The sequence below is a fragment of the Geotrypetes seraphini genome, chromosome 12 (assembly GCF_902459505.1).
Source record: "Geotrypetes seraphini chromosome 12, aGeoSer1.1, whole genome shotgun sequence".
In the NCBI taxonomy this organism is placed as follows: Eukaryota; Metazoa; Chordata; class Amphibia; order Gymnophiona; family Dermophiidae; genus Geotrypetes; species Geotrypetes seraphini.
In genome coordinates this window covers 1489483-1506289 of record NC_047095.1, presented here as the reverse complement: position 1 = coordinate 1506289, position 16807 = coordinate 1489483, and the positions used below count along the sequence as shown (strand labels likewise).

The 16807-nt window shown below is 41.0% G+C and overlaps 1 protein-coding gene across 6 annotated transcripts in view; it reads right to left on the bottom strand.

Moving 5' to 3' along the window:
- Positions 1-4808: 4808 nt before the first annotated feature.
- Positions 4809-16807, bottom strand: part of LOC117346711 (ADAMTS-like protein 2) — a 114205-nt gene continuing 102206 nt past the window's right edge. For 4 of the 6 annotated variants that reach the window (XM_033916729.1, XM_033916732.1, XM_033916728.1 and 1 more), the window contains exons 13-18: positions 15687-15900; positions 11235-11390; positions 10842-11012; positions 9182-9358; positions 7136-7280; positions 4809-5416 (exon numbers count right to left, since the gene is read on the bottom strand). In XM_033916729.1, the coding sequence (XP_033772620.1) occupies positions 5298-5416; positions 7136-7280; positions 9182-9358; positions 10842-11012; positions 11235-11390; positions 15687-15900 (982 nt within the window). In that variant the 3' untranslated portion in view covers positions 4809-5297. The remainder of the gene's footprint in view (positions 5417-7135; positions 7281-9181; positions 9359-10841; positions 11013-11234; positions 11391-15686; positions 15901-16807) is intronic. The other 2 variants (XM_033916731.1, XM_033916733.1) reach the window with 2 other exon arrangements.

The window sequence follows — 16807 nt, the reverse complement described above, 5'->3', positions numbered from 1 at the left end:
GGCTTATGAGGTAATTTATTACCGATGTCCTGATGGTACAAATTGTGTTTTAACTGTTCACCGAAGTTTTTTGCTCTGGAGAACGCAAATTTAGGATAATTTTGTAGTGACGTATGATACTGCAGTATTGGCCAATACTTTAATATAATATGTTTGATGGCATTATTTTTGTTACTGTGAGGCATAACACATACTATATTGTGGTCTTCTTGTTTGTGTTGCTTATCTTGTATTAACCATGAGCGGTGACAGTTTTTTGCCTTTTTCCACGCCCTCTTAACGACTTTAGCAGGATACCCCCTACTAACAAACTTGTTGTACATCTCATGTGCTTCTCTGTCAAAATCACCCTCCTCAGAACAAATTCTCCGTAAACGGAGAAATTGTCCAATGGGAATACTGTTTTTAAGTGGTCGTGGGTGATAACTTTGAAACTGTAATAGAGTATTTCTGTCAGACGGTTTTTTGTGTAGAGTGGTGGAGATACATAAATTCTGTTTAACAATTCTTATATCTAGGAACGTAACTTGATTTTTGTTTGAAGTATAGGTAAACTTTATATTACTATCCTTTAGATTGAGTTCTTCTAGGAATTTGTTTAAATCTGTCTCTCCACCACTCCACACAAAAAATACATCGTCAATAAATCGTTTCCAGCATGACACATGCTGGAAATATTTGGAAGTGTATACATGAGATTCCTCGAACTGACTCATATAAAGACATGCAAGTGTGGGGGCCACAGTGGCCCCCATTGCTACTCCTTTTGTTTGGAGGAAAATTTCATCTTCAAATTTGAAATAGTTATTATAAATAACTAATTCTGCTAGATCATACAGCAAAGAAGTTTTTAGTTCTGTTAATTTAAGTTTCAATAATTGTGTTTTGACTAATTTCGCTGCTTCCAACTGGGGGACGTTAGTGTATAACGACACCACATCGGCAGTTACTAAAATTGAATCTTCCTTCAAATCATTGGGTAAATGTTGATATATAACCTGTAGGAAATGTGAAGAGTCTTTAATATATGAGTCAGCTAAAGGAACCAAATGTTTCAATTGACTATCCAAGTATTGTGACACTGGTTCTAAAACTGAGCCAGTGCCCACTACTATAGGACGTCCCGGTGGTTTCGTGTCAGATTTGTGTATTTTGGGAATAAAGTTAATTTTTGGTATCCTGGGAAAGTCGCTAGTGAGGAATCTACTTTCTTTAGATGTAATTATTTGTAAGTCCCTGGCGGTGTTGATCATTCCATCTATTTTCAATTTAATCTGCATGGTAGGATCTTGTTGTAATCTAGTGTAGTATGTCATATCTAGTAATTGGCGCATGGCCTCTTCCCTATAATCTTTGTAATCTTGGATAACGATTCCCCCTCCTTTGTCGGCCCTTGAGATAACTATTGAATGATCTGCTTGAAGGTCACGTATAATTTTCCTCTGTTGGTGGGTGAGATTTGAATGGTTAGTAAAATTATCTTGAAGTTCTAAACAACTGACGTCACGTAATACTAATTTTTCAAACGATGTTATTAACGGATCCGATTGTCCGGGCGGCATCCAGGTAGACTTAAGTTTCAACCCCTTTGGTAAGGGGGATTCATTAATTTGTTTATCCTGAAAATATTGTTTCAATTTAATTGTGCGAAAAAATCTTTGAAGGTGTGCTCGAACGTCGAAACTGTCATATTTGGTACTTGGGACAAAAGATAGACCTCGTTGTAGGACCTGTTCCTCCTTTTTATCCAATCTTCTCGAAGATAAATTAAATATCCCTGTGTGGTCAGTAACTTTTATTTCTTGTGTTTGTTCGTACTGCGTGTTTCTATCCTGTTCCCTGTAACTGGTATTGCTTCTTGAGATTGTATTCTTAAAAAAGAATCTGATAAATCATTCGGATTTTTTTGCTGATATAGCTCTTTGCGTTGTTGCGGAAGTGCAACGTTTTCTTCCGAGGATGAAGAATTACTAGTAGATAAATTAAACTTAATTTTTTTATTTTTATTGTTATTAGTTCTTTGTCTCCTTGTTTTAACGTTATAGTTCATCCATGGGTATACGTAACCTTTAGTAAAATCTCCTTCATCCCTCCGAAATTTCTTTATTTTCAATTGACGTTGCTCTTTTTGGTATTTATCCATTTTAGCTAAATGTTCTTGATAGCTAGATGTAAATTCTTCATCAGATGTTTGTTGTTGAATCATTTCTAATTTGGTCCCTAGGTCTTTCTGTTGTTGTTCAATAACTGGCACTAATGCGTCTATAGTTAGCAGCATGAGGTCAATAGAACAGCGCGTTAATGTTTCGTTCCAATTCCTGATGTATTCCGTATTGTCATGGAACCTAGGTTCCTTGTATAACCTTAAACCTCTAGGTACTCTCATATAATGACAGTATTCTACTAATGCCGCTGAATGTAATTGGGACCTGATGAGAGATTTTTGTATATATTGGATATCATCCCATGTAGTGCTATGATCAACTGTGCCTTCTTCAAACAATCGGGCACTTCCCAAAAGGGAGGATATTCGTTCCTCAGATAGACCTGATTTTGACGTTCTGCTCAAAGTAGCCATTATTTCCCTGTGGTACCTTATTCAATACTGAAATAATGGGGAAATATACAATGTTACTCTGTGATTCTGTTAACTGTCGGTTAGTATTAGTTTCCGACCATATTGTGATACCAGGGTCGGGCGGACGCATTTTTAAATTACTCTCAGGGACAGACTGCGAATCTAAAAAGGTCATCTATTGTATTCAATGTCCTTGTAACAAACTATATATAGGGCAAACGATTCGTATGATTAAAACACGAATCATAGAACACATGAGTAATATAAGAAGAAACAGAGTATCCGCCCCCCTGGTATCCCATTGGTTGGACAAATCACATGATCCGGAAGATCTTAGATACACAGTGTTAACACAGATACATAGCACTGAAGGTGATATATCTAAAACGCTGGTTCAAAAAGAACAGCGTTTTATTTATAACTGGCAGACCCTGCACCCAAAAGGCTTAAATGCTGATATCGAGTGGTTGGCCCTATAGAATGTATGTCCCTGGCGTTGTTAACATCCGGGGCCTTTAAGGCACCGCCTCTTCCGGTTTCAGGATTTCTTAAATACGCATTGCCACAACAGAGTTAGTCAGATGGCCAGCAGATTTTGAACGAGTCTGGTCTCAATGAGCCAGTATCAGGTATTTTGATATATTTTATATTAGTTTGAATGTGAATTAACTTTTTGACAAATTATGCTTGGACTATTTTGCATATATACAATTGAATAGAGGTAAAGATTTTTAATAAATTAGTAAAAAGTAAAAAATTTAACTTTTGATTACATTTCTAGTGTCCCTCCCCGACGAAGAAGACGAAACTCGAGTCGGGGGGACGGGAAATGAAGCAGATATATATATAAGAAACACCTCAGGATTTTAAGAGGCACTTTATTAGTTTGAACACAGTCACTACCGAGATTTAACAGGACTAAATCTAACAACAGACACCTCTCCATTCAGATAAGTACCACCAAGTATCTGAATATATTTACGGAGGGAGGGGTCGGGGACTAGTGAGTGCGATGATGGTCCCCCTTGTTGAACTCTAAGTAGTGACTTCACTATTTAATGGGTTTAAGGTCTGAGCACATCACTATTATAAATTTATATTTATTCAAAGCCATAATAACTGTGATAATCAGTATTTTGCCAATAAACTCAGATTTAGACATAACAAAAATGCCCCTCTTTTTCAGTTAAACAAGTCAACCAAATCAACCCAATGAGTTACTTGAGTCAACAAGTCAACCCAGCAAGTCAATCCAGTCAGTCAGTCAACCAAACTAACCAGTCAATCCAATCAACCATATTGTCAAACCAGTCACCCACATAGTCACATAATAAGTCAACCAGGCAATCAATCCATCAACTCAGTGAGTCAACTGAATCAAGCAGTCAACACAGTGAATAGGGTAGGTTACTCATATCAGTCAGTCAACCAGTCAGTTAAACCAGTCAACCGGTCAGTTAGAGAGAGAGCATCAGTAAGTCAGCACTTCAGTCAGTCAACCCATGCAGTCCATATAGTAACTCAGTTAGTTAGTGAGTCAGTGAACCCAAAGGATTTACAAGTTAAATGCAGTTAGTCAACCCAGTGAGTCAACCACTCAGAGAATAGTTAAGCTATGGAACGTGTTGCCGGAGGTTGTGGTAAGAGCGGATAGCGTAGCTGATATTAAGAAAGGTTTGGACAATTTCCTGGAGCAAAAGTCCATAGTCTGTTATTGAGAAAGACATGGAGGAAGCCACTGCTTGCCCTGAATCAGTAGCATGGAATATTGCTACTACTTGGGTTTTGGCCAGGTATTAGTGACCTGGTTGGCCACTGTGAGACTGGGCTACTGGACCATTGGTCTGACTCAGTAAGGCTATTCTTACTAGTGGGTCTTGGCTGGAATGTGACTAGACTATACAGTTATCCTCATGTGTCCCCCCCTCCCCCAATTTCTTTATTGCAAACTATAACTTCTTCTCCCCTCGTCTTATGGTGATGGTGTTTTTCTCCTATCTCCGCCTTATACTATTTTAGACACGCTGTTCAGACATATATTTGATGAGTGGAAAAGAAATAAATCTGAAACTGGCAGTTAGTGGGACTACTAGAAGGGTACTTAGTCTTCATCCACCATCGTCTCCATTGTTACCAAGTATTATATATTTTTTCTTTATTTACTTTCACTTAGGTAATGAGCCCACATACACCATGTATATGTGCAGAGAACACACAAAGTTCATTCCTTTTTATTACTAAATCCAAATAGTATAACAAAACCACATGTTTGCTTTTCCTCTTTTTCACTATAGCTGAAGCCAAGTACGGCTGTCATTGTCATAGGTACCCCCATGTTTGAAACTGCAATTTTCTTCAATTACGAACCTTGATCAAGCCTCAACACACATTCAGCATAGTAAATTGTTGAGATAAGGCTGCTGCAGTTTGATGAGTGATCAGTAGGGGGCACCAAGAAGCAAAAATCTCTGGCCTGAGTATCCATTCCAACAGTTCTCAAGGCACAGAGTATCCAGTTAAGAAACACCCAGGGGCAGCAAGGTGTGACAAGAGACAGAGGAACTTCAAGAGAATAAACTAAAACACATAAAAAAAGAAGCAACAAAAGGCCAGTCCTTAATCTAAGTTATTATATTCTGTCGTGAACAATAAAGAAATCATGCTTCTTTTCCAGTCTTTAATTGTGGAGAGGTACCCTACCCCACAGATGAGGCAGTTGTCACGGCAATGGTGCCCTACAAGCCTTGCAACAGACCTTTCTGTAGTACCAGTGGGAGCAAAGCTTCACCTTCAGCACCAGGGGGCAATTAGATGTCACTTTGTCTTCACAGCTTTCATCTGTAAAACACAAGTTTTTTTACTCATTTACAATAGTGCTGATGGTTAGAAGGCTGTCCCTGTCTGTACTATTTTCAAGTCATATTACAGTCCATCCAGCCTAATACAGAAATACTATGTTAGTATAAACCAGTCTTACAGGAACCCAGACTCAAGGATCAGTGGCATGGTAAGGGGGTGTGGGGAGTACGGTCTGCCCCGGGCACGGCACCCCTCCTCCTCTGTGCTTCTCTTCTTGCCTTGCACCCTTCATCGCTTTCTCATGCTGCTTACAATATGTCATCTAAATATGGCCGCGGCATTCAGTTACTGCATGATATATACCCCCCTGATTACATCATCCACAGGATACCCAATCATACACTACTCTTCAGACAGAGTCTTCAAAGAACTTATCCAATCATCACAATCCACATACCAGGCCAGTTCTTCAAAGAACTTTTCCAATCATCACAATCCACATACCAGGCCAGTTCTTCAAAGAACTTTATCAATCATCACAATCCGCACAACAGGCAAGTTCTTCAAAGAACTTTATCAATCACCACAATCCACAGACTAAACCTACCATATCCACCTATATTTATTCAGCTAAAGTTAACCAATCACTGGTTTCATTCAATCCTAAAGGCTGTATAGTTTGTAATTCATGCATCCAACGGAGCTCTTTTAAATTTAGTGTCCGCATGAGGTTACCTCCTTCCCACCCTACCTCCACCATGTCTAACACCCGCCATTTCAGATCTTTCATTGAATGTTTAAATAGCTTCCAATGGCGTACTAGAGGGGTAGTCTCATTCTGGGTATGGACCCATGACTTATGCTCTGTTAATCTCACTTTTACAGGGCGAATGGTCCGCCCCACATACAATTTAGGACAGGGACATTGGATGACATATATTACATGAGATGATCCACATGTTGTCACATGTTTTGCTCTATATAGTTTGCCTGAATGCCGCGGCCATATTTAGATGACATAATGTAAGCAGCGTGAGAAAGCAAATGAATGAAATGTAGTTGGTGAGTACTTGAAGGGAATGATATAATACCGATAATTATTCATTGACATTCCCCTCCCAATAACTGTTATGTTGCTGTGTTTGCTTTGTTGTAGTTAAGGCACTTCCCCCGTCCTGAGGAAGATACGAAATGCGTTGGTGGGGCGTAGTGTAACAGTGACATTGCACTAACAAAACTAAGTTATCTAGGGGATAAGAAATGTTCAATATATTACTTGAAAATGAATCAGAAAGAGTGATAAATTATTGAAATGAATGAAATGACTAAGAAAACATTTGGAAGAGATGAAAATTCAATGAACTGAGATTTTGGAAATGACTTTAAAGATATTAGCATATTTATTTATTTATTAAAGAGCACAGAAACAGTATGAAAAATTAGAATTAGAAACAGTGTGAAGAATATAAAAAAGAGATTAGAATAGAGGGCACATTTGGGTGAGCCAGTGACGAGTGCTGCCACATTGTACTGCAGGAATCAACAAGCAGACAAGTGGCATTCTGAGATTCCCCTTGTGTCTTTTAAAAGTATTATAAGCTGCTTCATAAAGCATGATATAAATTTAAACAATAGTTTGAATAATCTTTGAGTGGACTGACCAAATATAAGCAACATATTGAATTACAGCAACCAACCCTTACAGACTTGGTTAAACCATCCCATGTGACAGGGTCAACAAGTAAAATGTTTCCTTACCTGGAGCATCTGTGGGGCACGACTGCACCTGGCACATCTGCCTGACATCAGGTTTGGACACAAGGTCACACCCCTGTCCCAGCTGCTCTCCTTGGTAACACTTCACATCTCGTACCTGTTGGCCAATTCCACAGGTCTTACTGCACTGTCAAGATTAAGAGAAAAGGGACGCAAGTCCAGGCTTCAGCTTTTACTTCTAATTCCCTTTCTTCCCAAAATTCAGACCTAAAGCCTGGCGTCTAGACAAAAGAAATTATAATAAACTGGTTCCTTATAATCTCATCTTTCAGAGTACCAGCTGAGCTCCAAAAGGGATATTCAGCGGCACTTAACTGGAGAATGCAGCCGGATATCCCCTCAAATCACCCAAGTAAAAGGTGGGTAGGTTGAGGTGGCGCTAGGGACGGCACTGGGGAAGAGCCCCAGATTACGCGGGTGTCAGCAATATTCAGTGCTGACACCCACAGTTGGCCTCTATTGGCAGGACAGTATGTTAAGATGTTGCCAAAATAATACATAAAAAGTACAATTTTATAAACTAGGCCCCTGCCTTTTTGTGCCCCTTACATACATAAATATGTAGAATACTAGCAGTTCCGTATATAAGTGTATATATACCTGCGAAAGAGTCACAGGATATTTAAGCGCTATTCTGTAATGCCATGTGTAAGTGGCATAGGGCAAGGTTCTATAAAGAGTGCTAAAAGGTTGGTGCCCAAAATTGAGACACTAAGCTAGCGTTCTGTAACACTAAATTTGCACACCTAATTTTATAGAACACTAGAACGAGTCAGCAGTTAGGGCTCTTAAATCTAGGCGTAGCCAAGTGGCAGATGAAATTTAATGTGGACAAATGCAAAGTGATGCACATAGGGAAGAATAACCTGAATCACAGTTATCGGATGCTAGGGTCCACCATGGGGGTTAGCGCCCAAGAAAAGGATCTGGTTGTCATTGTAGACAATACGATGAAACCTTCCGCCCAATGTGCGGTGATGGCCAAAAAAGCAAACAGGATGCTGGGAATTATTAAAAAAGGGATAGTTAACAAGACTAAGAATGTCATAATGCCCCTGTATCGCTCCATAGTGCAACCTCATTTGGAGTATAGCGTTCAATTCTGGTCTCTTTATCTCAAGAAAGATTTAGTGGCGCTAGAAAAGGTTCAAAGAAGAGCGACCAAGATTACAGGGGATGGACCTCCTCTTGGATGAGGAAAGACTAAAACGGTTAGGAGTATTCAGCTTGGAAAAGAAACAGCTGAGGGGAGATATGATTGAAGTCTACAAAATCCTGAGTGGAGTAGAATGGGTACAAGTGGATTGATTTTTCACTCCGTCAAAAATTACAAAGACTAGGGGACACTGGATGAAGTTACAAGGAAATACTTTGAAAACCAAAAGGAGGAAATTTTTTTCACAGAGAATAGTTAAGCTGTGGAACGTGTTGCCAGAGGTTGTGGTAAGAGCGGATAGCGTAGCTGGTTTTAAGAAAGGTTTGGACAAGTTCCTGGAGGAAAATTCCATAGTCTGTTATTGAGAAAGACATGGGGAAAGCCACTGCTTGCCCTGGATCGGTAGCATGGAATATTGCTACACCTTGGGTAGTGTCCTGGACTGGCCATCGTGAGAACAGGCTACTGGGCTTGATGGACCATTGGTTTGACCCAGTAAGGCTATTTTTATGTTCTTGCTCTATGGCAGGAGTATGAGATGGATGCACCTAAAGGCAGAATTAGGTGCCTAACTGACAATATTCAATACAGACCCTCCCATGTGAACAAGCTACAGAATAGCGTCTAAGTGCATAAGTCCTGTTTCTCCACTGTTTTAGTATGTAACTGTCATTTTGGTGCCAAACTGGCCTATGGATGATGTTCCTACATGTGCATAAATGTTAGAGGCACTGATACTAGGTTAGCTCTAGTATTCTATAAGGGACTCTGGATGGCAGGAGGCCGTCAAAGAACAGAGTCCCATCACGTGTTCTCAAGGAACCTAATGGAAACATCTAGTTGTAGAATTACCCCCTATCTGGTTAACATACCTGAGACCAGGATGTGGTGAACCAAGCAGAGCATGGCCTCCTGAAGCAGGCAGCTTGCTCTTCTGGTTTGCGGGAGAGGTCACAGCGTGCTTCGGGATATTCCCGGTACCCTCCGTTCTCTAGGCCCACACACAGCACCTTTCGGGACTTCTCCCCTCGCCCGCAGCTAGCGTTACACTAGAGACAGGGGAAGGGTAACGAGGGAAAGCAGGTTTGTTTGACTAGGAATGGTGCTAACTGGTACAGTCTGCACTGGATTACCATCTTTCTCTCATTCCCTAAAACCTAGGGTTACCTCCTTTTGAGGACATGTCCGGGGGTCCGGACGGCTTTTCAAAACCCGGGTTTATCCAGGTTTTGAAAAGCCTCCCTCAAAATCGCCATCGGTCAGGAGAGCAACGCAATGACATCACACGTACACATTTGGTGGTCATGTTTTCGTATTCAATTCTTTTGGACCCAAGTGTCACAAAAAGTATCCGTCGAGATGTCTTACTAGCCCAGTACCTTTAACTCCTCAAAGTTGTTTATTGGGATGATCAAATGAAGTGGCCTTTGAAGTGGCAGAGTCGCTTACTTCGCTTGGGGCTGTCTGCAGCAAAATGCTTAATTGCAGCACATTGGAGAGATATGGTGGTGCCATCTACAGTTGAATGGACATCTCGTTTAAGGCACTTGATCCATTCTGGGGGGAGGAGATACTGCTTCTGTTCTGATTCAGCTCAATAGAGGGCTTCCTACTCACTTTTTTTTTTTTTTTAATCCCCCCTCCCTCTTTGCCTCTTTGTTTTCTGTTTTTATGGTATTGTTTGTTCTTGTGCCGTGTTCCTTTCATGCCTGGTTTAGTTGGGTTCCATTGGATGTGAGGGGCAGGGGTAAGGGGTGGGGGATTTGACTTTGCTGTTTGTTTTGAACAATATCAAAAATTTGATTGCAATGGTGTGCTGTGTACTGTTTATTGTGTATTTGTGTGCTAAGCGAAAAGGCCAATATGTGAAACATCAAAGAGACTGGTTAATTTTACAGAAAATAAGTGGCTAATTGCTGTTTAGGGAGGGAGAATGGGCGGAGGTTTTTCTGCCTGAATGGGCAATGTTTTGTACAAGTTGACATTTGTGTTTTCTGTATATTGATCTGCAGTAGCAATTGGAGAGGGAAGGAGGGGGGTTAAGGGGGATAGAGAATTGCAGAATGTTGACATTGTGAACTGAAAGGTATTGGCGGGATAGAAGACATTAATGTAATGTAATATTTTATCTTTTACAGATGGGTATTGAGTAGCAGCCCTATGCTAAACAAAAAACAATTGTATTTTTGTTTTATAGTGTAAACTTTTTTTAAAATTATATCTTAGTGGGGTAGGCTGCTTGTTTCACTGTTTGTATATTGAAAAACCCTAATAAAAGTTTATTGAAAAAAATTATGATTATAGCATATGAATGATCAATATCATCATAACAATAGGTACTCTCCAATATAATTTGACTCTCCAACTCACCTTCTTGTTTCCCAGGCTTCACCTTTGTATGTCATTATTTCCTATTAATGCGTCTACTGACTTTTGCTAGGCTCACATCCTTACATATTTCCTTTCTCACGTTTCTCAATAGTTTCCCCCAAAAGCCCTTTAAGATTTTTTAAGATTCCATGCCAGTCTTACCTGATCCCATTCCTGTTCAACCCAGTGAGCAGGGCAGTTCTTGTCTCCGCAGGGGTAGATGGCCAGTGGTTTAGTGGCGAGATCACACTGTGTGTCTGAGATCACCTGCCCTTCCATGTTGCGGCATGCAACATGGCGGCTCATCCTACCCTCACCACAAGGGCCTGAGCACTTGGGAAAACATGAAAAAGAGAGCTTTGATGACTACCACAGTCCTAACCAATCACAGAATATGATGTTATGATCGTCTTTACTAGCAACCAATCACTATGGATGATAAGAATTAGATGGAAACAAAGCAATTTTGTGAATTCAGTCCTGGGTTTGAACACCAGCTTGGCCAGAAATGGACAAAGATAACTTGAAGTGAGAAGTTAGTTTTTATGTGCTCACCGGTCCCCATTCAGAGGCTGTCCAGCGCCGGTCACAAGGAGGCCCAGTGCATTCCTTCTCTTCAAGGGGCTTCTTGGACACATCACACAGAAAGGAGTCAACAGAGCAGCGCACCTCTCTCCTCATCACTCCCCGGGTACCACAGCGTGCCAAACACTGAAAATGGGCACAGCATAGCATAAGGTAGAGAGGGAAAGGAAATCAGAAAGAAGGAAAGGGAGCCAATGAGAATGAGAGGGAGAGGAGGGCCAGGGGAATTACAGGGAGGGGAAGATGGTAATGACAAAGCAGGGATAAACTGTAAAGCACATCATTTTTCAGTGGATTCAAAAAGTAGATTTTTTTTTTGCATACTCTCAAATAAAAAGGTAACATTTCAATCTTGGAAAAAGTTCTGGAAGGTGGCTTCTAGGTTTTTAATACTAACTTTATTTATTTTTCTATTTGTTTTTCTATTTTTTTCTATACCGCCATAGTCGAAAGACTTCTAGGCTGTTCATATTAAAAGAAGGCTGGACAATCAGCGAATTACAGAATGCAAGAATCAGCGAATTACAGAATGCAAGAAGTGAAATGTTACATAAGAAATAGGAATTACGTAAGAAATTACATCAAGGTTGGCAAAGGGGAAATATCATAGTGGGTGAAGGGCGTCTGTTTAGGAGAAATGGCTGGGGCTGTAAACAAATCTCCTCTGTGAATCTGTTGGGGTGCTGCCATGCTCTTCTCATGTCCTTCACTCTCCTTGACAGAAACTTTCATGATCAGTATCATGTTTTCTGCTCACTTACGGGCTTTTCTCGATAAAAGCAGCTCTTTTATAAGCACACAAACTCTCGTTCTATTTAGTGTGCCAACCGTTAGGCATCAATTCAGCATGCAACTTCCATGCAGCAGCAGCTACACATCAAAACAGGGGTGAAGTGGGAGGCCCACGCATAAGTGCATTTTGGCACTAAGTGCTCTAGAGCAGTGGTTCCCAACCCTTTCTTGGAGGACCTGGTGGTTTTTCAGGATATCCCTAATGAATATGCATGAGATAGATTTGCATACTTGTCACTTCCATTATATGCAAATCTCTCTCCAGGACAGGGTTGGGAACCACTGTCTAGTGAGAAACCACTGTCTAGTGAGAAACTGCAAAGGAGGAGTTCATGAGGAAGGGGCATTAGCCGACCATAAGAATTCCGTCAGTTGTACACACGTGTTACTGTATATAGGCGCGAACATTTACACCTGTCATAGAGCAGGCATAAGTGTTTCTGTCTACCTTCAGACACAATTCTCAGTAACGTTGCAGGCAAAATCATGCTAGTGCCTATGGGATTTCAGACCATACCCCGAGTATCATAACTCGCTGGGGTTCAATTCCTCATTCTTCCCAACGTGGCAAAAGCTTACTTATATTTTAATTTAGTTTTCTTTATTTCATAATTTATATAGTTTAAATAGTTTATAAATAATTTAGCTTTTCAGCATTTCAGCAAAATTCTCCCCTCTATCAACGTGTTTCGCTTTATCTTTATCAAGGTCGGGGAAACTGAACTCCCATAGGCACTAGCATGATTTTGCCTGCAACCTTACTGAAAATTGTTATTGTGTTACACTGACCAGAATGTGAACTAATTAAGGGAAGATACCTTCAGACACGTCATTGCCAACTTCTGTTAGTATTCCGTAATGGATTTTTGCATGCAAATTTGTCATTACAGAATATTAGCTTAGTGCTCAGATTTTTGGTACTTAACATTTAGGCCCCCTTTTAGCAAGCTGCGTTAGGGTTTTTATTGCAGGCCGCTGCGGTAAAAGCTCCAACCCTCACAGAATTGGAGCATTGGAGCTTTCGCCACAGTGGTCCGCGATAAAAACCCTAACGCAGCTTGCTAAAAGGGGGCCTTAGGAGGTAGGGACAGCGGAAATCTCATTCATCCATTCATGTGTGTCTCTAATTAGATGACAAAGCATTTGGCTGCCTTAAGAGAGTCAAAGTATTAGTGGGTGAACAATCCAACGCTCATTGAATTCTGCTTCACAATGATAGGAAGAGCTGACATCAAAGGATCAAAAAGTGACATTGCTATGAACGCTTGGCCGCCACAAGTTATCCCTGTGGTAACTTTTCTGACACCTCCTGCTTAAAACCCAAAAAGTCAAAAGGCTCACGAGGCCCCGCTTTCATGGTCTGAATTCATACTGGAAATCAAGATTAAGCAAGCTCTTGCCCTTTTACTCCATGGGAGATTTCTGATCTCCCTGAGCTCACTTTAGGACACTTGATGAGAGGTGTAGGATAAATGGGAGGATCCCTCCCCAGGGGGGACCTCGGTGAAATACTCTTATTGTTTTTCACTTACCCAGTGAGGCAGGGGAGTTCTTCTGGCTCCAAACATCTGGCGCCTAAAGGGTGCAATCCACTCCAGAGACAGTGGCAGGTGGGGAGTTTGGCTGGGGCTGTACACAGAGAGGAAACCTCCCGTGGAGCAGAAGGGTAAAAGCTCGCTTGACCTGGATTTTCAGTATGAATACAGATCGTAAAAGTGGAGCCTTGTGATCCTTCTGACTTTTATGCAGGAGGTATCAGAAAAGTTATCACAGGGGTAATTGGCTTGTGGCGGCCAAGTGTCCATAGCCACATCGCTTTTTGATCCTTCGATGTCAGCTCTTCCTATCATTGTGGAACTTAACATTCGGTGCCATTTATAGAATTGAACCCTTGGGGCACAATTTTCACTAATATTGCATGGTTAGATTTAGAGAATTTTCACCCAGGGGCATCTAGCAAATTCCTCAGCTGGATTTAACAAGATTTTGGGAATATTCTGATTTTGACATTTGCATTTTCCCAGAATCATGATCATGTAATAAGATTACTTTTTCTTAATTGATCTAGTTTGTTCATGAGGTAAGAAAAAATAAAATAAAAAATTGGAATTTGCCTGACTTGGCTAAAACCACAAAAGATTGCAGGGAAAAATTTTAAAATATAAAGCAACAAGGTTTGTCTCTTGGTGGTACTTTTCAATTATGTTTCCATATATGTTCTACAAATCTGAACAATTTTTGTTAGATGTCAAAATTTTGGAACTTACCATAATTAGGTTAGACTTTGGGAGATATTTGATAAAAGGGTACAGTGTATTCTCACTATTCGCAGTAATAGGGTTCCCAAAAATCTTTACAGACCCCAAATTTGTGAATAACAAAACATTGCACCCATGGGAAAATGGATTTTAGGTTCCAGCTATATATATATGGTTCCTCAAAACCGCGGAAAGTAATAACGGATGCAGTAGGAAAAACAAGGTTAGGTTCCTGCATGCATGTTTCTTTCTTTTTGGAGCTGTTGCTTGCAATTCATTCTCTGGACACTTGGTTGCCATTTTCAAAAGCGAAAGCAAAGAAGGCTGATTTTTAAATGTGCAGGTCTGCGAATACATAAATACAGTTGCACGAATAGCTGTTCAAGGAAGAAGAAGCCCAGTTTCTCTAATCTTTAGCTGTATGGCAGCTCCTCCAACCCCTTAACCATCTTAGTCTTTCTTCATGTACGGTGACCAGTGCTGTACGCAGTACTCCAGGTGAGGGCGCACCATGGCCCAGTACAGCAGCATAATAACCTTCTCCGATCTGTTCGTGGTCCCCTTCTTTATTATTCCTAGCATTCTGTTCGCCCTTTTCGCCGCCACCACACATTGTGTAGATGGCTTCATGGACTTGTCGATCAGAACTCCCAAGTCCCTTTCTTGGGAGGTCTCTCCAAGTACCGCCCCAGACATCCTGTACTCGTGTTTGAGATTTTTGATACCAACATGCATCACTTTACACTTATCCACGTTGAACCTCATCTGCCATGTCGATGCCCATTCCTCGAGCCTGATTATGTCATGTTGTAGATCTTCGCAATCCCTCTGCGTCTTCACTACTCTGAATAACTTTGTGTCATCCGCAAATTTAATCACCTTGCTCGTCGTACCTATGTCCAGATCGTTTATAAAGATGTTGAAGAGTACAGGTCCAAGCACCAAGCCCTGTGGCACCCCAGTCCGAGTATTGCCCATTTACCCTCACTCTCTGTTTGCTATGCTCCAGCCAGTTTTTAATCCACATGAGTATTTCTCCCTTGATTCCATGGCTCGCAATTTTCCGAAGTAGTCGTTCATGCGGAACCTTGTCGAACGCCTTCTGAAAGTCCAGATATACAATGTCGACTGGGTCACCCTTGTCTATCTGCTTGTTTACTCCATCAAAGAAGTGCAGCAAGTTTGTCAAATAAGATCTTCCTTTGTTGAAACTGTGCTGGCATGTCCTCATCAGACTGCCTGGGAAAAGATTAAAGTCCTGTAGAGTCGATGAGCCTTAAAAGACAACCAGTTATGCACTCTGGTCTAAGAGCAGAAATACACAAGGTTATTCTGCATGTGTCTTAAACACTGGCAGGACAAAAGGACTCACCTCTGACCACTCAGACAGCTCCCACTGAGGTCCACAAGCCTTCTTGGTGCACACTTTTCTGGCCATAGGCTTTGCCAGCTTTGACCCCTCACAGAGTTCATCATAGACAGAGCTATCAAACCCTGGCGCCAGCATCTTCCAACAGCGCACAGTACGGTACTGGTAGCCCTCCCCGCATGTCCGAGAACACTCACTCCACCGACTACTCTCCCACCTTCAAGGAGAAAAGAAATAGCGGTTAACCAGAAATAAAGACAATGACAGGAGCACATAGGAAGGCATTTTATAGAAAACCTTTTTATTTTAACAATGATCTTCCTCAGCAGTTTGCAGAAGCTATTCAGTACCCAAGAGTGCATGAGGCTGATGCCTTTAGCTAGATAAAAATAACTATATACAAGCTGAATATCTTAAATAAATATAACCACACAAAAAATATTCATATACAAGTCAACATCAGAGATTGTATATGGCACGTTTTCAAATTAAAACGGAGAAAAGACCTCAGTGTTTCCCAGGGACACACCCGGGAAACTTTCTATGGCAAGTACTTAGTTGCCACAGAGAAATACATCCTCAGTCTAAGAAAAATTCCGTTGTATGTAATACAATTACCAAAACTTTTTAAGAATGGATTTTCAAAAAATAATAGGAAACAAGCACTTATCTTAAGTGAACACTTTATCCTCTGATATTGAAAAAAATCACCACAGTTCGCAGTTAAAGCCACGTGCTATACGTTTGCCACACTCAGAGGAATAATTCAAATTTGGCATCTGGCAAGTTAGAATTGCTATTTATATAGTCCTATTTGCCTGGATAGTTTTTTGGCACGGGCACTGAATATCATTGGTGCCCAGATAACTACCAGTTCCACCTATGCTTTACCCCAGTTCTAATCGGATAGTGCTGCAGTGGTCAGAAATGGATGCTCAGCAGCACTATCCAGTTACATGCTGGTAACCTGGTAGCCCTCCTACACTGAATTTTGATCCCTAACCCCCTCTTCTATTAAACTGCATTAGCAGTTTTTAGTGCAGAGAGCCACGCTGCTCCCGACGCTCATAGGAGCTCTATGAGTGTCTGGAGCAGCGCGGGCCATTTAGCGGGATTCTACACGC